This window comes from Limulus polyphemus, unplaced genomic scaffold (genome assembly GCF_000517525.1).
Source record: "Limulus polyphemus unplaced genomic scaffold, Limulus_polyphemus-2.1.2 Scaffold566, whole genome shotgun sequence".
Classification (NCBI taxonomy): domain Eukaryota; kingdom Metazoa; phylum Arthropoda; class Merostomata; order Xiphosura; family Limulidae; genus Limulus; species Limulus polyphemus.
This window is the reverse complement of record NW_013666176.1, coordinates 115,446-142,154: the sequence shown is the minus strand read 5'-3', so window position 1 is coordinate 142,154 and position 26,709 is coordinate 115,446. Positions and strand designations below refer to the sequence as shown.

Genomic DNA, 26,709 nt, shown 5'->3' with positions numbered 1-26,709 from the left:
AGTCTTACACTGCTAAATTAGAGACGGCTAGCGCATATAGCCCTCGTGTAGCTTTGCGCGAAATTCGAAACAAACCTAAAACAAAAAAATAAGAGTTCTAATAAAAATGTATTAAATGATCTTCAAATTTGATATTTTAAATCCAGAATTTTCTAAAGCGCACTTGCTTGATTTCGATAATATTTATCCTACAATTGAACGTATTTAAGTCCACTATAAGTGACTTCCAAGTTATGCAAAATGTCGACACGTTTCAGTTCAGAATGGTACGTTTAAAATCTAATTTCAAAACAAATATGCTCTTAAGAATTTGTCAGATGTTAAAAAATGTGTAGGGTTCGAACACGTTTATTTGGTACACTTGTCCAAACTTGACTAGCCTGATAGGTATCGTTAGTCTTGTTTTCGTACTCCAAAATTCAAGAAATTAACCTCTGTTTTTAAAATGTCCGATTTAGTTTGCTTTGTTTTGTTTTTACATTTATTCAGTGCTTATGGCAACAGCTTTATTCGCGAAGAGTGGTACAGCTGTTTGAGCTTATGATAACATAATTTTCTACTGTGTTTGACGCTCAAGCTTGCCTTACATGCACCAACAGGTTTAAATATTGCTTGAATATGAATCAGTAAACCAACCGTATCATGTCCATGTTCGTAATTATGCTCGCAGTTGGAGTGTAGCAACAGAACGTTTGAGTATATGGAAGACATGCACTCTAAGAATCTGTTTGCTGTTATCTTAATACACTGGAATATTCGCTCCAGTAAATTTATTTCTGTAGTGGAAAAGTGTTAAATGATACTATATATAAGCATCACGTGGTAACTTAAATGAACTTAAACACATGAACTATGTACGTAACTAAAATGTTTCATCATGCATAAGTTCCAGTCAGATAATCACATATTTATCCAAGCCAAAGTATAGTTCCTGGCAATCTCCATGATGCTTTACTGTGTTTTCGGATACCGTCCACTTTACAAAAACTAACATCGTTCTGTTGGGAACAGGTAAATTCTCTGGGTTACCACCAACCTTACCTTGACGAAAACAACGTTCTATCAGGTAGACCTACGTGTCATTTCGGAACAGGTAAATTATCTGGGATAACTTCCACCTCACCTTGATGAAAACAGCGTTCTATCAGGTAGACCTACGTGTCATTTCGGAACAGGTAAATTATCTGGGATAACTTCCACCTCACCTTGATGAAAACAGCGTTCTATCAGGTAGACCTACGTGTAATTTCGGAACAGGTAAATTCTATTGGATACCGTCCACTTTATCTTGATAACAACAACGTTTTGACAGGTACACCTAGGTGTCTGTGCTTATCTGTAAGCCAAATGACTTTTTGTTATTGTAGTTGAAGCCCTCCTCCACCCACCCACACGCACTTTATTGTTTTATTTTGATGACATCCACCTGACTTTCAATTAATACAAACCTCGATCAGTCTCCTCTGCTGATCAGACGTAACAGAAAACCTGGATTACTTGTCTGTTTATCTATCTGTACGAATCTATATACGGCGTTGCGTTTAGGCTTATCTATCTGTATGCATCTATATACGGCGTTGCGTTTAAAATCAATGAATAGCAGTGATAATAACATTTGAATCAACTACGTTTGTCAGTTTGCTCAAAGTGTAAAAAACAACAACAAAAAAAAACAAGTCACTCAAGTTAGGCTGACGTTAAATTGCTTTCAACAATGTAGTCCTGATTTTTCCGTATAGCACCAGAAAGGTAAGAATGAATATACACACACACACACAAAACATCACTGTTTCAGAGTGAGAAAATACGGTAAAATTAAAGAAAGAACGAACTCACGTGTCACAGTTTCAAAAATAACCTGTTGGTTGGATATGTATCTAAACGAAAGTTTGTTTCAAATACAATCTTATTAATTGAGTTGTTCCCCATTGCTGTATGCATGTCTGATTTCAGCCTAAACAGTTTCGTCATAAACAAATAATTTCTCGAGTCACTAAATATATCGAGGAAATATAAGTTTTAGTAATATTGAAATGTGGAGCTAAGTATGCAGTTCTGGTTTAATTATGTTAAAGGTGAAAATCAAGAAAGATCAGTCCAGATGAAAGTGCGTGTAGAGAAACGTAATATATAACATGAGTTTGATTTGGTGTGAATTCCGAGCAAAATTACTCGAAGTCTATCTGCGCTAGCGGCCCCTAATTTAGCAGTGATAAACTAGATGGAAGGCAGCTAGTCAACGCCTTTTACTAACGAACAGTGGAATTAACCGTCACATTATAACGCCCCCACGACTGAAAGGGCAAGCATGTTTAGTGACGGGGATTCGAACCCACGATCTTCAAATTGCGAGTTAAGCTCCCCTAACCATCAGGTCCATTTAACATGGGCACGAAAAAGAATTTATAAATTATAATTTAAGAATATTTGTTTGAAGACAGTGAACTATTCTTTCTTTCTTTCTGTAAATTATCCTCAAAACTGGTGAAATTGTGGTATATCACAACTGCATCTACTTCTTGTTTTCGGCATGGAACGTAACTATAAAAACTTTTACAAGTATTTCTTCTTTTCGGTTAAGAGTATCAGCAGCGGGTACTACTGATTAATCGTCCTCTCTGTGGTCAGCAGTTCTAAATCAGGGATGATGGGGTCTTATACTTGGCCGTTTAGCAATAAATTTGTCGCATAAGTTGTCATTTGGGTTGAAAATACCGTTCATCTTTACTCACCTGTAACTTTTACATGTACCTCTTGTTTTCGGTAGAAGTTCTGAAGTTACTGTGAATATTCATACAAGATAACCAAGTGCGTTCATGTATTTCAGACTTTATCAGTACAGTGTCATATTTAAGCGTTTAGCAGTATGTTCATTGGCTTATATATCAGCTATTAGCATGATGTTCATTGACTTATATATCAGCTATTAGCAGTATGAGCATTGGCTTATATATCAGTTATTAGCAGTATGATAATTGGCTTATATATCAGCTATTAGCAGTATGTTCAATGGCTTATATTTAAGCATTTAGCTGTATGTTCATTGGCTTATATTTAAGCATTTAGCAGCATGTTCATTGGTTTATATTTAAGCATTTAGCAGTTTGTTCATTAGTTTATATTTAAGTAGTCAGCAGTATGTTCGTTGGCTTATATTCAACTTTCATTTAGCAATATATTCATTGGCTTATATTTAAGTATTTAGCAGTATGTTCATCAATGTATTTAGCCATTACTATTACATTACTTTTCCGATTCGAAATTTAAACACTCCCTTCCAATAGAGAATAACTGACAAAGTAGGATAAAGACGACAGTAGAGAAAACCCAATTAAATGAAACTGTAAATATTATTATAAAGTCATGTTTTATGTATTCGGTGAAACATGCTTTATTTAATTTTTATGAATGAAAGCATGTGATAGCTTCATTCACGTAACCTAACATACAAGCTGCTAGCCACTATTTGTATTTTTTCCTCAGGTTATGTTATTCTATACATATTATAATTAAAACAGAGAGAATCCTGTCAAGGATTTTATTTTACAAAATAACTTCTTTCAGGCAGTTTTATGTGTATGATAATTCAATCAAAAACTGTTTACTCACCCACAATTATCAGAGCTCCCAGACTGAAAAGCAGTTTGAAGCTGGTTAAAATGTCAAAGAACTGCCCCCGCATGGCTGAAGAATGACCTACCTAACTAACATATACGTAACATCTTCTAAACGAAGAACCAACATAAAATAGGTCATACTTCATTCGAAGTAAAATAAAAATTAGTCGTGGCGAGTTTTGATACCCTTATTGGTACACATCATAGACAAATTCAATCTTTCCTAAAGTATCATCTATCACTTTAACTAGTGGGAACTACTGGCGATTCTTTTATAAAAGAGGGGTGGCGTAAAGACTTATTAAAACACGCGCCACGAAACAGTACGGCTCGTGCCTGCTGATACTTTTTGTAAGGCTTAGGTACTTCATCATCAGCGCTCATGTATAAAACACACAATTAAGGGTACGCACAACTAGCGGTTACGTCATATCTGTGCTATTGGCCAATCATACACGCTGAACAAATATATTATTTGTTATGACGCATGCGCTAATTACAAAATTTTCACGTGTAAGTAAAATATTGTCATATAGAATATAGAATTGCGAATTTATAAATAGCTAGTAAACAGAAATAAAGCCGTTCCTTTTAAATATTCAATTAAATGTTATAATGTCATATAAATTAGTCTTAAAGCTTATATGTTTTTGTTGTCGTTTTTTGTAAGCCGTAACTCAGATTTGCTTTTGAAGTTTTACAGGAACATTAGAGCTCAGGCTTCGCAATTAAAAAAAAGAAACAATTCAGCCTCATTACCGTAAGCAAGCATTTATATTATAGCTTCATGTTTAGAGTTAAATAAATCAATTCTAGCCATACAAAGAAAGAGCTATAAAAATATTATGTTCAAGTTTACAAATAAAAAGCCATTTTGCAAATCATGGTTTTCTACTGATACAGTTTACCGCAACTTCAGGTTTGCAGCTAAACATTACCTATAAATATTGAAGTTCATAGTTCAGTATAAATACAGTTATCAGACCAAAACTTTCAAAATTTCCACGCAGTCACAGGTTTCAGGGTAAGTTAAAGTGGTAGGAAGCAGGCGTTATTACAGTATACTCCAATACAATGCTAGCTACAAGTGCTGACTGCGTTACGTAGAAAAATACCAGGATCCACCTGCTATGCACTGATAACGTTTCACTGTATGAAAAATATAATACAGCCCTGAACTAACAAGCAACTAGCTCTAATGTAACATTAATTCAATTTTTATAAATCTATTAGCCAACAAGATATCAAAGTAAACATTTTCCGTGAAAAGCTGTATCAAAACTATTACTTTCGTCTCGGCTAGACTTAATAATCTGTTCAACAAATAAATAAAGAACTGAAATAAAACAACGTGATTTCAGTTCCACTGATTGATTATAAATGGAATTTTCTAGTTGAACGGCACCTTATGCGCATCTGGCTTAGATGGCCGGATCAGAGACCCCTTGTAGTGTAGCCGCTACAATTTTAAACAACCTACTAGAAGAAGGACAGCCAGCAAGAAGTACCCGCCGCCAAAAAGGCCTTAGCCGGCCCTTGGAACCAAATAACAGGATTGGTAGTCACTTTTATAACGTGCTCACAGCTCAAAAAGATACTGTGTTCAGTGGCTTGACATCTCGAACCCTGCACCCTTCGATCCTCACACCGACATGCTAACCAATAGGCTACGAACAACTCTCACAGGTTTATTGAAAACATAATAATATAACTAAGTAAATACATTACATATGATATAGAGGTTGAACATGTTATATTAAAACCATTTTAGAGCCTCACCACGTCATTACAATTTAGGTCATTTCGTCTGGTCACGTTCTATCTGAAGACTATACATCTTGACAATAATCCTGCCGCATAGTTTCAATTGTAAGGCTGTGAAGTCCTAAGCACACCATTCGTCCTTACAGGCTTTCCATATTCCATCTAGCGTACGAGGACGACAGTTTCCCAGCGCCTATTTTAACAGTCTGATCAAACAGAAATTCATAGGCACTGCATCCAATGACTTGTCCGTTTATATATTTGTAGGGATAACATGACTCCATTATCTAGCTGCTTGAGGCATACAACGGTTGATATGTGCCAGATATGTAGAGGAAGCAACTTATGTACACGTAACTTGTGTCCCTTTTCCAGGTGGAAATCCTTCTTGATTATAAATACGTTGCGTACTGTTGCCTAGGGCACATGGACGACTTTTACCAATCATCTTTGTGTTAGTGAATTTTCACCTATTACAAGATGTCATATTTTTTAAACTACGGCTGGGGTATAACTTGTCAAAGGTGCCCCAAGTTGATTCGTATTCCTTTGTTTTACAATGCCATTGATTACAAGGGGTATCTTCGACTCAGATCTTCTAATTTCCCAATCTAACCACAACCTTTTGATATGAGTGTATGAATAATTTGCGGCCGAAAAAGTTGTTACATACTCTTCCCAAAAGCGTTGAGTTTTCAGTGGCATTACACTACCCACATAACGCCAAGCAATATAAAAATGTAGTTCTGATACATTTCGTTCCACAACGACTTTATAACAACTATGGTTCTCATGTGACATGCTGATTTATAAATGAAACTAATTTAACTATTACTTATTCAATCTTCAGTACAAGCTCAGAACTAATAAATTTGATTGTGAAATTTTCTTAGCTACTGATGGAATAAGAATTAGGTTATGTCTTCATAAAGTGTCAGTTTTACTTTACGCATTTGGTTCTGATTTTACAAAATCAAGATAAACTGGTAAGAAACATAAGGGAACAATCGGCGTTCTAATGATGTGACATGTAAGAAGCCAACTAAATACGAGTACAGTTTTAAGATGCCGCAGTACAGAAAAGCATCACTAGCGTAGTTTATTTCTGATTGATAATTCGTGTTAGATTTCATCTTTGGTTAACAATTTCATTTCTATACGTATTTTAATATATGATGATAAACACTTTAAGTCTTATAGCTTTCGGTCCTATCTCAGTATTGTATACGATAGTTCAAACGCGAAATTTCTCCGTAAAACATATACTAAAGAACCGCTTTCTCTAACAGTCATCCACACAAAAGTATAACCCTGCTCCATGTTCAAGAGGAGTGTATAATAGCAGAAATTTTCTTTCTTTGTTTCTTGAATTTTGCGCAAGCCTACTCACAGGCTAGTCGAAGGCAGCTAGTGAACACCACCCACCGCCAACTCTTGCGCTACAATTTACCGTAGGTCGCGAGCTGAGTGCTCCATCTACTACACCATGCCAGGCGTGGATGCGCTACGAGTGGCAGTCCAATCCCACTAGTTGATCAGACAAGGGTGGCCCAAGAGTTGACTGGCTGCATTCCCAATAATTTATGAATTCAAAATTAGGGACAGCTATATGCAGAGAGTACTTTACGTAGCATTAAGCACAAATTCTAAAACAAAGGAACAAAAATAATTCCAAAAGGGGGTAAGGCGTATGTAAAACCAAAAGAAGTTTGATGTTGGAAACAGCTTACCAATACATAAAACTGAATATACTTATAGGCACTCAATAACAATAGTGCAAATCGAACGTTTCAAGAAGATGGATGTTACAAATTGAGTGTCCGCTTTTTGCACTATAGTGACAAACAATTCTACACACCGAGTAGAATATCGGAATATTAGAACCGATAAACACTCTTGCTATCTGGCATAAAAACTATATTTATAGATTAACACGTTCACTGCTGAGGACGCACATATGCGGGTTTAGAATTCGTTCGCGTGTGCTCACCACGCCCAAATGCGTAGTAAATATAAAAATGTAAAGATTACACGTTTTAGATTTATAAGTGCTATTGTTTAAATTGAAAACGCAACAATATTGCACTAAAACTCTTATAAACACTTCTCATAGATGATGCCAAGCATCGCAGCATTTAATGTGTTAATAAATGTATAATTAGCTTATAATTAATCCAACAAATTACGAATAATTTCTGTGTAATGGTCCTTTAGGAATTAGTTACCAAACCTTTTATTTGGTTCAGTTGTACGGCTACTAATTTAGCTGTACATGATTTACTCAGTAACCAGAGAATAAAATCCTTAAAGATTTCAATGTAATTGATCCTGAAATTACGATTTTTTATATTTCGCTCACTATTGGTGAGGTTCCCGTATTGCATCATTGAGGTCCATTGAAGAACTAAACAGGCCAATTGAATAAAATTATCCATTTTCTGTGTAAAAATACATAGGATACCACATTATTAATTACATGGAATAGTTGCTGTATTGACGATATTTTTGTTTATCTTTTTTGTAACTTTTCTCTTATTACGAACCCTGGAGTGTAGCTAAAAACTTAAAGTCGTGTACACAAGCAGCTTCGTCCAAACACAATTTAGACAAATGTTTAAAAAGGCGATCGCCGCCTAGAGACACCAATAGTAATTTTAGGGTTAACAAATATTATCGTCCTTTATGACTGTGAGCTGTAGTTCTTTGATCTTACGACAGTTGTTAAACAAATATTTATTATTCTAAACAGCTTATCTGGCAAAATAATTTAGAATAAATTAATAGTATAAATACTGCATGTTCTTGAAATTCCTATGTAAGATTATTGTGTGCTTAAAACACATTTCAAATCACCAAGTAAAATATTTTAACAGTTGCTGCTTCTTTCCTGTATTACTATATTTTGCATATCTAAAAATTAAATATTCATTTGCCAAATATATAAGTCAAGCTGATACTTATTCCACACCTTTTTCCTATATCATCATAACCTCCTCTATTTCAGTTTGAACAGCAAAATTCACTGATTTTATCAGTCGTTAACATCTTTTTCTTTATTATCAAATGTAATATAGGACATAAAAGACCTTCACCGTAATCTTATATAATTACGTGTATTCAAGATTTATAGGTCACTTACTACAAAGAGTGTTGGTTGTAAACTATGATGTGCACGACCTACTTTTAACAACACCCAAACCATCACGGTTAGACGCGTTTGTCTTCTGCCACACCTTTTCAAGGATTTAAAGATCTCTCTGACATAAGACGAAGTGTCATTGCCCGTGCACCTTTTACAGATGGTTTACCATCTTGTTTCAGAACTTTTAATTTCTCTTGTGAACACTAAATAAAAGTACAAGAATAATAGTTATTTTATTTGTACTCTCTTTGTTTATTTACAAAATACTGTGTCGTTTAGAGTGTGCGTGTGTATTTCAATACTTCCTTATGAATACTTCCGTGAAATGTAACAATTTCTTTTAAATTCATAATATATAAATGGTTAATGACATGGTAGCTATTGTTAGGCCTAATTTCGCAGTTTGTCCTTAAGCCTAAGTTCTGTGCCACACTCCAGATAGATATATTGTGAATCATAAATAAAACTGAAGTTGTAGCTGAGTTTGTTTTTGATGTTGTTGTAAATTATATTTTCAATGTTGAAATTTAGTTGTTTGCTAAAGGAAGCTCGTAATAACTGTCATGATATAAAAGACTGTTTAGTTTAGATATAATTGATTAATTTATTTTGTGAGTAAATATTTTATCATTGTTTAGTTTTTGTTATAATAAATGTTAAAAGCAAACTATCAAACATCTAGATTTCTATAAGGCGGGCAGACGATTAAGTGATAGTGATATATGTATTGTGAGACGAGCGGAAACAGCAGACAGACAATAACAAATTGAGAGTAAAATTATAGGTAAATAAAAGCTCAGCGTGAAGATAACTACCGTTTAATATGTTAGAGTAAGACTAACAGTAGAAAAGGAGATAATAATAATAATTTATTCCGTCAAAGCGTGGTTCTAAAGTAACTGAATCAGCCCGAGTGCACTTTGACGAAAGGGACAGAGGATATTTAAAAGAAAGAAGACCAAACGATTACGGTAACTCGCGCCACAATTGTAAGTGAATCACACACAAAATATTGTTGCGATAGTAATAGAGAATATAGTTCGACTTGTCAACTGAAATTCTAAAGCAATTGAATAGGCCTAAGTGGACTTTTGACAAGAAGAAGAGAACTATATATATATAGTGTTTATGATATGCCAATAATCTCTGTAATGTGAAGAATTTATTGCACATATGTTTAACTTGTTCTGAATATATATATTATTTTGAAAACAAGTGAAGTGCGTGCTGTTCATTTATCCTTGAATTTATCGCTAACATGTCTCAGACACCTACTGTAGAAAATTCCTAAGCCTAACAACAACACAGTATATATTTATACTATTAAGAAGTATAAGTAAAAGCCTATTATTTTGACAATTGGCAGAAAAATGATATTACAAATTTGGACAATCACAATAACGTCAAAAATCTAGTAAATTTGGTTTGGTTTGTTTGGAATTTCGCGCAAAGCTACATGAAGGCTATCTGTGCTAGCCATTCCTAATTTAGCAGTGATATACTAGAGAAAAGGCAGCTTGTCAACACCACCAGCTGCCAACTCTTGGGCTACTCTTTTACCAAGGAATAGTGGGATTAACTGTCACATTATAACACCCCACGACTGAAAGGGTGAATATGTTCTGTGACGGTGACTCGAACCCGCGCCTCCCAGAGTGCGAGTCGAGTGTCATAACCCAGACCATGTCCATTAGTAATTTGTTCTGATATCTAGACAAGGGTACATCATATATAACTACTAGAAAGCAGGTAGTTCAAGAAGTGTTCATTGAGTAGTGATTAAGGATTCTTTATGTGAATGGTCGAGTAAAATTATTCAGTAAGTTATAAGCTAACCATAAGTTAGCCAGCCGTTTTTATCAGTCAAAGAATTTTCTATTAAATATACTATTGCTGTATTAGGCCTACAGTAGTTTCACAGTTTATGTTGAAAAGTTTGTTTGTGAACTTAGGCCTACAACTCAAAGTGAATATGGTCTGTATCAAACGTTATTAAAGAAACAAATTAATTAGCTATCGTTACATGGACAGTACTTGATATTGTCTTTACCAAATAACCCAAAATAACCTTCTGTATGATAGAACCCATCACATAACTATGTATTCATTTTATAAGGGTTGTCTCAGTTCACTTACCTTCACAAGGTACACCAGATCACGATTAAATATAGTTACACTAAATAGAATGAGCAGCTGATAGCCTAATGTGCAGCTTTGCGCTAAAACAAACAATACATTATTTTAATTAGTTTGGTAGACTATGAGGTGTTTATAAGTTGCAGAAGGCCTTTATATGTTGTAAAATTATTCAAATGTATAGAAGTTTAAACGACAGTAATTACACATTAGTTTTCTGAATTTTGATTATATAGACCGTCAATAGTTGAAACCTGACGTCAAATTACTTTGAACCTTGCAATCGACAACATGGCTTAGATCTACCAATTCATCGTTATAAAGCAGCTCTAATGGTTATAGATAATGTATGCAATAACAAATTAAATTCGACCCTTTTGAAACTGCAAAAAGGCTTACGAAGGAGATATTTTAGATTTTCATAAATACAAGTAGTATTGGTATAGTATAGACTAAAGAACCTAGCAAATTTATTTGTTTGTTTTGGATATTAACCCAAAGCTACACAAGGGCTACCTGCGCTAATTCTGAACTGATAAGAGATTAATGTACTTGATTTAATGATGAATATTTTATTTTCTGTGTAAAAATAAATTCGATTCCTCAGCGGTAATTACGGGGAATAATTGAAATATTGACGATATTTCAGTTTATATTTTTGTGACTCTTCTCTTCTCTTGAAATACTAAAATCGAACAGTGGGAGTTTATCATACTATTGCAAGGAACTCTTGATTCTAAATTCGGAAACCGATTTTGAAGCAACTGGTCACAAACCATGGATCTTCAGATTCACAGTCTGGTACGCTTTCGACTTATCACATCTGGCCTTCTACCTACTAAAGTTGAATTATATTGTGCACATAAAATAATTCATTGAATTGACAATTATTAAGGTTATTTTGCTTTGTTTGCAATTGTTCTTATTACTGAAAGATTACGACAACTTTTAGCCCATTTCACATACTTTTATGAAAATTCAAATAATAATGTATTTACACAGCCACAACCTGTGTAAATAATTAGAACCGGCTTGGGGTATTCTGCCTCCCTAGGCATTAAGACAACATTTTAAACTACCGTCTCCGAGGAAAATCCAGCATCACTATCATAGATAAATGCACATATAACATCGAAAACATGTCGCAACTTCTCGTAAACTCTTCCTTTAGCAGCATTAGTGCAGTAAAGCCACAACAACGCATCGGCACTTAAAATTTATAAATGAAAATTAGGTTTTGAATAAGAGTTCTTTACTCTGATGGTGACGTCACACGTACAACACTATTTAGTAGGCCTATTTGTTTGTTTTGAATTTCGCGCAAAGCTCCTCAAGTGCTATCTGCTCTAGCCGTCCCTAATTTTCAAATGCTAGATTCGAGGGAAGGTAACAAGTCAACTCTTGGGCTTCAACAACGAATTATTCCTACTCTTCAATAACGAATAATGGGATTACCTTCAATTTATATCATCCCCACGAGTATGTTCAGTGATGGAATTCGAACTCGCGATCCACGGATTGCGAGTCGAGTGCCCTAACCACCAGGTTACTGTCTTGCTTCAAAATGTTTAGATTTAGAAGTGCTTGATTTCCCCATATTTTTAGGTTCGAGATGTTAAGTATTTCCCTAAGGTCTGGCGTGTTTGACTTTAGTAGAAGCTTGTTTTGTATTTAAGTTGATTATCTAACAATGTTTGCTTTAAATACTACAATAAAAGGCGTCAAATAATGTAAAGCATGCTGGAGATAGTAGATTTAGTTAAAAAATGTAAACTTTTTCATGATTTTGTTATATTTATAAGAGAACACTTACGAGTCCCAAGATTTAAAATAAAAACTAAATTTTTAATATAAAAACTGGATAAAATACAATTCATAATAGCTAATCGTATAAATTTATTACTTCGTGTTGTACAAACACTGTTCTATTCTATTTTTTTTTATTGTCGTTATTTATCATAAAAGCTGCCATACATATAATGTACAAGGCCGCCCCACAGAATAACTGACTTAACTAAATGATACATCTCCAAAAAATAAAATTATAAATCAAAACACCATGAAGCTTCTTCCCTCATGTTTCCCTATAGGTGACGCTGCAGTTAAAAATATGACTCACACCGTCAAATCGGTTGCATATTTACGCTCAATTTCAACAGCAGTGCCATTACTCTAAAATAGTTTTAAATATGCTTTTATATCCCTGGTGTCTTGAGCTATAATCCCCAATTTCATAGCAATTCGTCAGGCTGTCGTAAGGTGCCATTTTTTATTTGACTCTCAAATTACCGATTTTTATATTATTCAATTCCGGTGGGATCCACGTTTTGTGCATGATATTGTGCCATTTTACATTTCACCTGCTAAAATGGTGTGGAGAAATGACCAAAAAAATTGTGCGAAATCACTCATTTTCTTTATAAATACACAGGGGATTACTGTAATAATTAATTATGTTAATTTCAATATCGATGGTCTTTTGTGTACTCTTTTTTTTTTTTGCGTAAAATTAATATTAGAGGCACTTTAATCCACAAAGTCATGGATCCACAAGCAATTTGGTGCATAATTTTTTTTAATCTGTTGGATATAGATCCTGTCAGCAATTCTAGAATTAATGAACTACAAATAACGTAATTATTTCTGTTATGGCAAGATGGAATGATTAGTACATTAAAAAAATGTTCATGTATAGTCCCAATTATTCATGACAAGGGCGCTTTTATCGTTTCAAGGTCGCCCGCCTACAGACTTCTCATCTCGGTGGAGTAGAGTAGGTCAATATTCACATAAACCCAAGTTTGTTTGAACGTTCGGGAAGGTAGACTTCACGTATGTACATTTTCAGCAGTTAAATTGTCTGAACAAACACTAACGTATACATGAAAATCATGGAGAAAAAAAAAGTTTACAATGCAGTATTGCATTCAGAATTATCTGAAATGTTTTTCTCTTTGATCTTAACAACACTATACTAATACACACAAACTTTTTACACACTCACACAATATATGTTTTAGTATACTGATGTCATGATTGAAGGGGGAAAAGGACTAGCGCCATCATAAGTCTGGTTATGTATAATTATTCCACAATTTTGTTACCTTCAACCATTTTAACATGATACTTCAAACAACACTGTAGCACAACCTTAGTATCTATACAACACATCTTGAAAGTTAGACAAGTAATTTTCGTAATACTCGTAAGGTAAAACAGCTAGTGTTAGTGGAAAGTTATAGAAACACCACTTCTGTAACTCTTATGATACGTTTGTTTTACTTACTTGGGGGGGGGGGGGGCAGTGCATTAGTTTGCGTAAAAATATTATAAATTGCACATCTTAGTGCACACAGTCGGTTTAAGATCACAAGGTTAACAGAAACTTTCTTAATATGTTATGTACACAATAACTATTTTAGAAATGCAAACAAACAAAGCAGATGATTTCCAATGACAATTATCTGACACCTGAAAAGAAAAAAACAGAGAAGATTTTGATTTCTTGACTTTCACCAAGATCTCTTAAGTATTGATACTGATGCCCAAATTACAATCTACATAGGTTTGTTTTCATTTTGTACAAAGCTATCTACACTAGTCGTCCTTAATTTTGAAATGATAGGCTACAGAGAATCCCGCTAAACAAAATCACTCACCACCAACTCTTGGGCTACTCTTTACCAACGAATAGTGGGAGTGAATATCCCATTATAAGGCCCCATTGCTGAAAGGGTGAGAATGTAAAGAGATGGGTTTGGAGATACTAGGCCCTTACTACCTAAGTGAGAGTACAGGTGTACTTATTATCGACAATTAGATGATTAAATTCGATGACGAGGAACCCACTTTGAGACTAATAATGGCTGGAGACGGCTTGAGTGGGTAATGAAGAAAAACTTTAATATAACAGGAAATGTACAACGTTTCGACAAGGTTTTGTCATCATCAGGTACTTTATTACAAGTTAAGTTGTCATTATTGAAATTATATTCACTGCTGAATTTCTTTACAAGACAGAATTATATAGATAGATAGATATGGGGTTGGGTAGAAGTTACTACACAGTTGGTACTTGATCTGGGTGATTAATGGAACTTACCAATTGATTAACCATCAAACTCATTAATCAATTACACTCAACAAATCTATTGTTCACACATGAGAGTTGGAATAAGTGAAAATAGTAGCAATCAGAAACACTAATTATAATTAGTTGACCATTTTCGTGAGGCATCCCACTAATCAATTAAACTGAACAACCTTGAATTAATCGAAAATAACATTGATAAATAATAATAGCAATACTTCAATTACTTGGATAATTGGAATAATTAAAAACAGTAATTTTGATAAGTTTGTTATTTTCTCAACAGTAATAGATTTAATTGTAATTTTGATTAATCGATTATTTCATAAGACATCAATTGATGTAATGGATGCTCATTATATTGATATATTGCCCATCTCTAGTTTCATACTAAAGAAAATATTATGAAACTAATTTAATTATTGTTTGTTTCAGTAATAGCTAGAAAGTAAACTGTTCTAAACAAAACAACTGCATAGTCGCTTTTGTGAAATCCTTTATATATATATATAAAGAGAAAGAATAATGTATAATGCTGAGATTATATTCATTGTTGAATTTCTTTACAAAACAGATTTAAAAATACGTGTTGTATATATTTTAGATGTAACTTAGGTATACTGCAGATAACTTCCAAAGAATCTTTAAATTTAGTCAGAACAAAGTACATAAAACATATTTAAAAGTATCTGTCGGTGTGATTTGAATAATGTATTATATTTATTTTATCATTAAAATATATAAAAGTTTGGTAAAAAGAAAGAGAAAGGATTTGAGTTTTCTCCTATACACACACACACACTTACATACATACAGATATATAGAGAAATAACAGGTAGACAAAACAACAAAATTTGATTTCCAAATAGAGCTTAGTCAGTAGTGGATTTTGATGATTGATTAGTCTTCAGACTCAATAATTATTATATTCAACTAATCCATCATTATTCTTACACGACATTAATCTCTTTAATCCTAATTTTGATCAATCAGTTATTTTAAGTGACACTTATCGACGTAATCGATGCTCGTAAGTAATCACTTAATTGAGTTCATTGCCTGCTCTACTTCCGTATATGAAAATATAATCGAACAGATAGTTCAATCTTTGGTTAGAGAGATTATTTTTTTGTTAAGTCTCATAAGTAAAAGAGCATTTTAATAACCTTTTGATGTAATCAGTTTCATAGGCTAAATTCTACACAGCAACATATATCTTTATTTTCTAAAAAAATATAAATAATAAAGAAACCTATTGTCTAATTTTGAGGCTTTAGAGTAGTTATTACGACGTGGTTCCATCAAAAAGTAATGAAAATGTACTTCAGAAATATACATATATAATCTGTCAAATCAAAGACTTGTTTTGCTGTTTTTTTGTATACATATATATTAAGCAGGTCTCCACAAACCCGGTCACCAGGTTGCCATGGCAACTAAAAATTTCATCATGGCACCTAGCATTTTCTCCCATTGTATTTGTGTGTAGGGATGTGCTAAATAGAACTTGAATGTAGAACAGTTCTGGACTCTTGGAAGTCTGGAACTATTTTTACATTCTTTGAGTCCCAAATCAAACTTTGTTTCTAGGATTTTAATGCGGATTCAGCACTTCTTCATGTTTTTTCAAGAAGGAAGCACTGTAGTTGCACAACACATTACTAATTTTGCACCATTTTATTTTTCTTCTTTCTCTCAATTCAACCAATCAGTGTGCGTGTTTACACTCAGAGGGGTCCAAAGGCAGTTAGTTTAGGCAATACTATCAAGTGGTTATCATGTGATCATTAGTACGCATTCATTGCCGTGAAAGTAAATAAATATAGCCCCATTTCCTGGTAGAAACAGTAACAAAGTTAGGCACACCAAAAGGCCTTTGCTTATCATTGTACAGTGTTGTAGTGATGAGTAGATTAGACCTATTCTGAAACAACCAGCTTGGCCTATCAATAATGCAGTGATTATTTTTATTTTACTTTCATTTGTTGCAAGAATCCACCTAAGTTATAGTTATTCAGTCTACTATTTTAATAATTGCACATATTGAAGTTTAATATTAATATGTGTCATATAATAAAGTTTAATAATGAACCCTTTGATTTTTATTGTAAAACTGTATGTCTCGTACCATAACCTCACAACCGGCTCAAAATATATTCCATAACCTTTCTCTATCGGACATGGTTCCTATGTTTTTGGGCTGGCTCGTAGATGTGAAAATATTTGTCGAGGCCTGATATACAGTTAGACCCAATTAAAATACATAAATTAAAAAAAAACATTAAACCATTTTATCTAGAAATTCAGATTCTGTAAGTTATAAAGCCTGGAAGTCTGATGATTGATTTAGTAATTCATAAAAAAAATAAAAAATTATATAGCTGAACAGATTGAAACCATGAATAAAAAAAAATAGAATTCCTCAAACCTGATCTGTTGGATAACAAAAATCTACAAAATTGAACAAGATACGAGTTAAATAATAAAGTTCCAAGATATTCAAAGAATGAAAGTATTTTTCAGGATTATTGAAGTCCCATTGATGATGGAAGAAACAGTCCATGTCCGAAGTGTCTTGGTAATTAGTGGTAGAGTTGCAGGTCAAAACATTCATCTTCATTATACAAAGTATTGACACACAGGTCCATGTCTTTTAATATCCTACATAACACTGATTCCTCCCATGATGTTTACTGGACGATTTTTGTACTGTTTAGATATAGTATCTTCAATCTGGGTAAGAAAAATCAAAGACTGAATAAAACAGTGACTTGGAAACATTAAACAAGTCAGTATTCAAGTTTTCAGTTTGACTTTAACCTTACTAATTCAAAGCACTGTGCTTAATATTGTTAACTTTAACACTTGGAATATAAAATAGACTTCAATTCATTTCAGATAATTTAACAACTGATTAAAAAGTTTTCAAGAAGATTATTAATCAGCACTTTGACCTTTGTAGAAAATCACCAGCAGTTCATTGTTTTTATACCTTATTTTTTTTTTTTTGGTTATTTGGCTTTCCAATACTTGGGCAGCTTTTGGCATTTAAACTATAACTTCTTAAGTTTTACGTTGCATGTATACATAGACAGCATTTCATAGAATCTTTTTTCACTCATCATCCATTCCAACTGACAAGTTCTCATATTGAATGAAAAGCTTATTGGGCAGCAATTTATGGAAGACAAAAGATAGATCTGAAATGTTATTTTTTTTACACACACACTTATGATTTCAAGCCATAATGGACAAATTAATAGGAATGTGGAAAAAAAAACGTTTTTATAACAATTTTTAAGCCTACTTATTTTCCAATACTTTGCCATCTAAACAATAACCTGACCTTGATAACATTTAAGTTTTAATTTTTGTGTAATTCAAATTATGTTGTTATGATTCAGTGACTTAAAGCCTACAGGTGTTAAGTCTGACCTTGATAACAAAACTCCAAACACTTATTAAATTAGCTCCTAACCACAGTGAGTAACTTTGCTGTTCAGGTCTACAGAATTAACTAACAGCAAAAAAACATAATAATTATAAGACAATTATCTGTAAAACCATTAAAAATTGAATAAAATATAATTCATAAAATGAAATAAAATAATATCAGACTAACTTTCTCATTCCACAAAACAAATGATATTAGTCAAAATTATAAGATGAAAGGAGATTGGCAACATTGCAGAAAATTTGGTAAACATCTGAACCATTTGTTGTTTCTTGGCCAATCAATCTTTGGCAGGGTGTCCATAAAACCTTTATTTTGGCCAATCAATCTTTGGCAGGGTGTCCATAGAACCTTTATCTTGGCCAATCAAAAGATAAAGGTTTTAATGGACACCCTGCCAAAGAAGGCCAATCAATCTTTGGCAGGGTGTCCATTAAACCTTTATGCACTATGAAAGCAAAATCCCTTTTGATCCAATTTTCTCTGAATACATGAGTTTTCACACTGTACATAGATTACTGACTCACAATTTGCATATTACAATCCAACTTGTGCATTCCTGTTTACAGCACTGGCCAATTTTAAACAAAATACAATACAAAAGCCACCAGCCTTGTGTGAAAATAATTCTAGGTCATAAGAATTAAAAGGTATACATATCATCATGTGCTTTATGGCATAGCATTTATATAGTTCATTAAGAAGTTACAAAAACAATGCTAGATGTTACAAAGGTTTTAAGAACACTCATTTTTAGACTTAGGCTATGTCTGTTAAAGACAAAAGTAATTAAAACACAATGATATGTAAATGAAAGAGTTCAGTTGAAAAACATTATACAAAGAAGTACCTACTATTTATAACTTAGGGCAATGACAAACTATATATTAAAAACTATCCGCTGAAAACTACAGTGCCCGATAAAATAAGGTAAAAATATGATTTACTTATAGACTACTGTTTTACCATTTCCATGTTTACAGATTACATTAAATATCACACCCTACAAATGTGCATAGAAAACATCCACATAGTGGAAAGTCAACTCAAATGCCTGAGAAACTTTTCCTTAACAGACAAAACAATACAAAACTATAATTTTGGATAGATTCATTCATTTATTAAAAAACAGACAGATAGATAATTTTTCAATAAAAGGTTATAATCAATTCTAAAGTTGAAATTTGCAACATTTCAATTAGGACAAAGTTTTTTTCTACACAAACTGTATACTGTAACAGAACTTGGGGTTACATTCAAAAGCTCAAACTCTGAACATTCAGAATCCTGCTGATGATAAGGTAACATAAATTTACCCGTGACTTGAAGCTATCTTGCAGAATATTTAAAGAATAAAATAATGGGGATTAATAGCTTTAATCAAACATTTTGTGAAACAAGCATCACTTTACTACCATTCAGCACGTGAACTATAAAAGATTTTACGAGAACAAAATAGAAAACAATGACCTGTTTTTGAAGAATTTTTGTCTTCTTGATGATAAGATCAAGTTTTGGCTCTAACTGTCTCTGGTCTTCTAGTATTGTTTTCCTCCTTTCCATTACTGCCTGCTTTGACAACTCCATCTTCTCAGACTGCTCCAGCTTCTGTCTAAGGGATTCTGTTAAGCGGTCAACATACCTAGAAGTTCAGAAGAGAAAATGGGTATAATACTGTTTCATTTCTTTTACTTCCATTTCAGAAGCTTTAACATGTTAAACAACTATGCAACGATAAAGTACTATCTGAAGATTACTGAGTTGTTGATCAAATACAATAAATGAAATAAACTTATTGAAACTGGGATAAAAAATAGATGTAAACACAGGGATGTTACTGGGTGAAAAGAAAAGTTAATTCTATGCCAAGACATACTTAGGGGAGTCGCTGATAAGACACAGATGTTTCATTCTCACGTTAGTCATTTGGGTCAGAATATCTGTGACCATGTCTAACATTTTCTGGACTTCATCAGCTGTTTGCAGCTGAACAGTAGCAGGTGCCTCTTGAAATTGACTGGACAATAATACATCTCCTTCCGTCTTCATCTCTACAATTCTTTGCGACAGAAATCCTTTGAGCTTCAACAAAGAATATTAAATGTAATATTTAAAAAAATCTTGATTTTCAATATTTTTAAAGAATCAGTAAACACAACTTAAGTAAAAAAAATAAAAATATCTGACTGTTCAGTTTGCAATTAAACAAGTTTGTAATAATAAAAGTTTCAAATATTAATTGATAACTGGTAAAACTTAGTATGTATTTCTCCACTATTAGTATAAACAAAAACTCTTTACAACTTATTGTAAATATTCTTATATAGGATCAATGTACTGTACTGTTGTGATCCAAAGCTAACTGTAAGACAGATTTGTAATAGTGTCTAAAGACATAAGCTGTGCATTAACTGGGATAACATGGATTTTAATGACAGGAGATGAAACCATATAAATGTTCATTTAAACCTCAAGGGAAATGCTGCAAATATGGGAGTGATAACGGAATTCTGATGGAGCTTCAGGTTTCAGCATCAACCACTTTCCATTAAACTAGTTATACTTCTTATCACAGGAGGGATACAACAACTTTATGGAGAGATGACATATTCTATATTTTAAAAACTACGTTTTGCTGTCAAGACCACACTTCTTTACACGGGTATTTGAATAACTCCTTTATCTTTTAAATTTTGCTGTACACACTCCAGCACACTTGTTAGGATTTTATTGCTCTAGTTTATAAGTGCTCTAAAATTCCATTCAGTGTTTCTCTTGGAAAATATGGTTGAAGATACTACGTCACACTGATGTAATGAAACATGAAAAAATAGCCAATTTACATTACAATAAACTTAAATTCTTAATACTAAATTTTATATATATATATTCATAAAACTACTCTTCAGAAAATATAACTAGAATGAGCTTTCCTACTGCAATTTAAACTAGTTTTGAGATTTCAGAATTATATATTTATGGAAAATATAATGAGTATATATAAATTTTCCTGTTACAACAGCCAACTTTTATAAACACTTTTAGATCTAATAGATGTCTATGCTAAATCACTTTAATTTAGAAATTTACTCATTGTACATAAAATAAATGTTCGTATCAGGCTTGTTTCTATTTGCTACTTATAAATAAGATAATTAAGCATTAAGTGATTCCTTCATCAAAACAGTGTAATCAAGACTGAAAATTAACCTGCAACAATAACAGTGTAATCAAGACTGAAAATTAACCTGCAACAATAACAGTGTAATCAAGACTGAAAATTAACCTGCAACAATAACAGTGTAATCAAGACTGAAATTTAACCTGCAACAATAACAGTGTAATCAAGACTAAAAATAACCTGCAACAATAACAGTGTAATCAAGACTAGAAAATTAACCTCAACAATAACAGTGTAATCAAGACTGAAATTTAACCTGCAACAATAACAGTGTAATCAAGACTGAAATTTAACCTGCAACCATTTTTACATTTGAAATTTGTTATACTTTGATATGGATCTAAGTATGATGTTGTGAGTTATCTTTTACTCACAGTGAAGCTATATTTATACATTTCTGATTTACCCTTATCCAGGGTTATTTTACTGATGAGGAGCGGAATTCCTCCAAAACTTATAACTCAGTGGCGAGTAGTAAAGTGTATGATAGACCGAGTTTCATGTTTATTTTTAGTGGTATAATATAGTCATAGACACTTTCTACACATCACATTGCTTTCTTTGTTAATATAAAACATAACTAACTGTAAAAACTGAATCATCAGTAAGAGTGTCTTCACTTTATACATCAGACAAAGGGTAGGATTTTGATTTATAGCAAAGCCATTAAGACTATCTGCCACAGTCCCTAATTCTGAACAACTGACTATAGGGAAAGCAACCAGTCAGCAGCATCCTACTACCCACTATCCATGCAAAGGGATTGTCTATTACTCTTATGATACACCCACAGCTTAAAGTGAGGGGAATATTTTGTGGTATCGCACAGACTTGAACCTGGCTCATCAGTTCCAAAATCTAAATTTTACCACATTCCCTTTAAATAAAGAAACACAATGTTTATTATAAAACGTTAAAGATTTGCATTTTGGGAAAAATTTAACTAATGAAAAGGGTTGAAACACAGGAGAAAATAGGGTTAAACTGAACTGAGATTTCCTCTTAGGACAAATGTTACATATATTAATCAGGACAAATGTTTCATATATTAATTGGGTCAAATGTTACATATATTAAGATCAAAGTTAAATGACTGAAGTAAAACAGTGATGAGATCCACCCTCATCAAAAGTGTCAGAAAACAATGGCAATTAGTTTATTTAAATTATATTTTAAGGGGATTAACAATAGATTGTTAAAAATGAATTTTTTTTTTGGCTTACACCTCACTATTTCCATTGTATTTCTAAAAAAAAAAAGAAAAAGTCCATTACTTTCTCAACCAAGTTAAAGTAATATTTAGATATGATTTGTTTTAATTTAAGGAAAACCAACACCCAAAAACATGGTTTTTAATTAATGTTGTCTCTCTTAGAGCATTAAGCATTTTCAAAACACTTTCCAAAACATAACTGTTATTTTCATATCTTAGTAGGAAGTGATCTTAAGTGTCTAAATGTTTCGTTATATGATCATTAATTTAATTATTCTGTATTTTTGTTAAACAATTTAATATGAAACAATAAAAACTTATATGGTTTCTTCAAGTACTCTGTCTCTAACATTATATTCATCTTAACTAAAAGTCTAACCACTTCAAGATGACATTTTTCCAAAAATTTATGCTAATGTATTAAAATATATTTCGAATTATTTATGGTCAGGTTCCTAGAAAAAGTGTCAAGAAAGACTCATTTCCAAGAAGAAAAACTAACATCATCTGCTGAAGTTGATTTCATGTTGTTGTTGTTTTTTGTAGGGTACAGTAACACAGTTTTGTATCACTAAATAAATTCAATTAAATCAGAGTTAGAAGATTGAAATTTGATTTCAAGCAGTACATCAATTAATATGAAAACTTAACAAAACTGAATTCTCAGAGCAGCTATTTATTATAAAATTTTTATCATTGAAAAACTATGTATGTGTAATGAAAGTGCATAAAATAATGAAACACAATGAAAAAATTAAACAATTCTTTTGAATATTTAAAAATATAAACTATACCTCCATCAGTTCATTGAGAAAAAGACTTCGAGTTTCAGGATTATCTAACAAAGTGAGAGCATCACTGCCACGAGCAACTCGCACACTATCTGGAAAGTTAAGATGTATATATTAAACAAACATATGAAAAAGTAAAGATCATTTTAGGCCTCACAGTAAATCAAATGCACGGTACAACATCAGGTAAATGACATCAAAGCTTTAATGAAGTATTACATCTTACAACATTATGACTTAATCCCAAAGATCTGTGTTATTAAAGCACGGTACAACATCTGTGGGATAAAAGACGAAATAATGACAAGGTTCACATTCAGATTTAGCAATTAAAGTTAAATTTTAGTGACTTTACCAGCCACATAGGGCACAACAGGAGGGGAGGGGGGCATGGCCACTCCAAAACTCTTGGTTACCCTCCAAAGGTGCCAAACTGAATACAGAAGAAGAGTTACAGTTAAGTTGACTTATATCATGATAATCTTTAAAAGTATCAGGGAGTCTTGGCAATAAAAAAATGGTGACTGACTTTATCATTATTTTTTTAAAAAAGTATAATATATTTGTAGCATCTGAAATATAACATTCACAGAGTGGCAAACATATCATTCTGGTATATATAGACACACACTATGAGAAGCCTAACTGCTATATTTGGTAACGTGAATTAAGAAAATATCTCATCATCATTTAACTTTAAGATTATAACAAGCAGAAACCTGGTGTCCAGATCACATAAAACATTTAGATCATTGCTTTGACAGAATAATGTTATCACTTGATAAGAATGTGAACTTTATAGTGTGTAGTTCATTAACCCATTAACTGCTGCGGGAGCAGCTCAGTTGCCATTTTCTGACTCACAGATAAAACTGAATTGCCATCAATCACAATAAAATGGTAATTTTCGTCATTCACATAAAGTTATAGTTATATATGTGTGAATGATGGAAATATTTGTCATTTGCAGCTGAGCCATAGAACTTCAATGACAGAAATATCCGTCATCCGCAGTTAATGGGTTAATATTATAATCTACAAAATACACTCAAGAAAATTAAAATTGTATAGGAGGAAATTTTAATAGGTTTCAATCTTACTTTAGAGATCTCTTTTTAACATGAGGAATTCTTTTTAAAATAGAATTAAAACTATTGTTATACAAGTCAGAAAATATTTATCATTTACAAATCTTTTAAATTAGATTTAGTAGCTGATATATATAGCAACAACCACTGTGTGATGTTGAGGATTATTTAACTGCAATGAAAACAGATAGGGTTAATGACTTTGAAAGACAGAAATATCACTGTAAGACAAATCTGACTAACAATACTTGCATAATTTTTGTTTCTGGTTTAATTTTAAAACCTGAAGCCACTGAATTTAAGTAAAACAATGTACCACATTTTAAAAATGATGTTTGACAAAATCATTAAAAACATTCCATATTTATACTGAGTGACTTTCACATTTTTTGAAAAAGTTGTACCTCCACCTCCTTTATCTGTGACACTTTCCGAGACTTCTGCTAAATCTGAAATCCCAGAGGTCTCCACACTGATATCCCAATTGATTTCTCCTCCATCATCTAGAGAAATGGCTTGCTCTCCATCGTCAAAATCAATCTGTAGTGTATTTCATAAAATTTCAGAAAAATAATCGTTCAGTAAAAAAACAACAGCAATAAATCATCTGATGTTAATATATTGATTTTTAGATAATGATATAACTTGATAAAAAAAGTTTAAAAAAAGCAAAATAGCGTAAAATTGCTTTTTTTCAAAACTTTAAAAAAAGAACATTTACAATATCAAGCACGTTTCTCTTCATCATCTACACATACTAAGTTGTGGGAATCATTTATATGTATAAACTGCATTTACATTTGCAAATAAGTTGAGTATCTAGAGTTTGGTTCACAACTCTTAAAGATAATAATAAAAAAAAGAGCAGTTTTTTTTACTTTTGCCACCTAAGTTTTCACCACATTAATAACTTAGAATTTTGGGTTTATTAACCCTTTAGTGAACCAGAGGTGTGTGTCTGATATCCTCTGATTTATTTATTACTTCTCTTTGTGGAAATACTTAGCCAAAATATATGAAACTTAGAACAAATTAACTAAATAGTATCTAATTTGAGCTTTAAAAATTAATACAATTTGATTTAGTTTTTAAATTATTTTATGGTGTAAAGCTTCAAAAAGTTTGTTTAGACATTTTTTTGTTTCAATCTTTTAAAATTTCGATTATAAATTCCCATTTTCACATCAAATCAAATTTAACTTGATTGATATTTACTAACATATATATAATTTGATACTTTAAGTTTTTTCAATTGCGTAGTCACTATTATCAATTGTAAAAAACTGCAGAAACTTACAAAGATTTGAGTGATCTATGACTTGACCTTTCAAAAGAGTGTCAGATCAGACTAGGCAACAATATTTTTGTTAACAATATTCTTGGTTGAGATCACTGTATATCTAAAAATATAACTTCTTTTCAATAAAATATATGCTATTTTATTTACATGTGTTATTTGGATATGACAAACTTAATATTTTATTTGAGATTATTCAAAATTTTGCCAACATGTACTGTAATAGCTAAACCTAATTAAGCTTACTGTGATGTCCTACCATAGAAGAAAAATCCCATAATGTTCAAACAAGTATAATTTAACACAAGAACATTTTCAAGAAGAAAAATAACATCTAAAAATACTAGAATGAAAGTCCAAGTTCTGTGGTTGTTCATCAGTCTTCTAAACTTTCCATTATATTATGTTGTTATTTTCTGTGGAAGTCACGTCAAATCACTTTCCCACAAAACTATAGGTTACTTCTCACTCCACTTCATTCATTATACTTTCACATAAATGGTTTATAATTTGCTCTACTGAATGGTACTTAGAATTTGTTGTTTTCACATTTGAGCTTCATTAGTAGTTGTTCAGACTACACACTGTAACAATATAAAATGATAGAAGCGTAGACCTTTAATAATAAAACCTTAAACAAAGAAGGAAAATCATGAGAAAAACAAAAGCTCGGCTGACCATATTCTCAATTGGTGAAAGTTTCTTGGCAAACAAAAAGCCCTGCTTTGGAAAGGGCAGAAAATTTCTCAAAACTCAGTAAAAACATTGTTTACAGGTGAAACTCAGAGTTGTGAAATCAGTAAGAACAATGTTTACAGGCGAAACTCATCAGAATTGTGAAATCAATAAGAACATTGTTTAGAGGTGAGACTCATCACAACTGTGAAATCAGTAAGAATATTGTTTACAGGCAAGACTCATCACAACTGTGAAATC

At 32.3% G+C, this 26,709-nt stretch overlaps 1 protein-coding gene across 6 annotated transcripts in view; it reads right to left on the bottom strand.

Moving 5' to 3' along the window:
- Window positions 1-15,512: 15,512 nt before the first annotated feature.
- LOC106459142 (CDK5 regulatory subunit-associated protein 3-like) overlaps window positions 15,513-26,709 on the bottom strand; it is a 30,171-nt gene continuing 18,974 nt past the window's right edge. For all 6 annotated transcript variants that reach the window (XM_013918728.2, XM_022385571.1, XM_022385573.1 and 3 more), the window contains 5 exons: window positions 24,881-25,016; window positions 23,392-23,480; window positions 20,080-20,285; window positions 19,674-19,845; window positions 15,513-17,482 (listed from right to left, as the gene is read on the bottom strand). In XM_013918728.2, coding sequence (XP_013774182.1) covers window positions 17,411-17,482; window positions 19,674-19,845; window positions 20,080-20,285; window positions 23,392-23,480; window positions 24,881-25,016 — 675 coding nt within the window. In that variant the 3' untranslated portion in view covers window positions 15,513-17,410. The remainder of the gene's footprint in view (window positions 17,483-19,673; window positions 19,846-20,079; window positions 20,286-23,391; window positions 23,481-24,880; window positions 25,017-26,709) is intronic.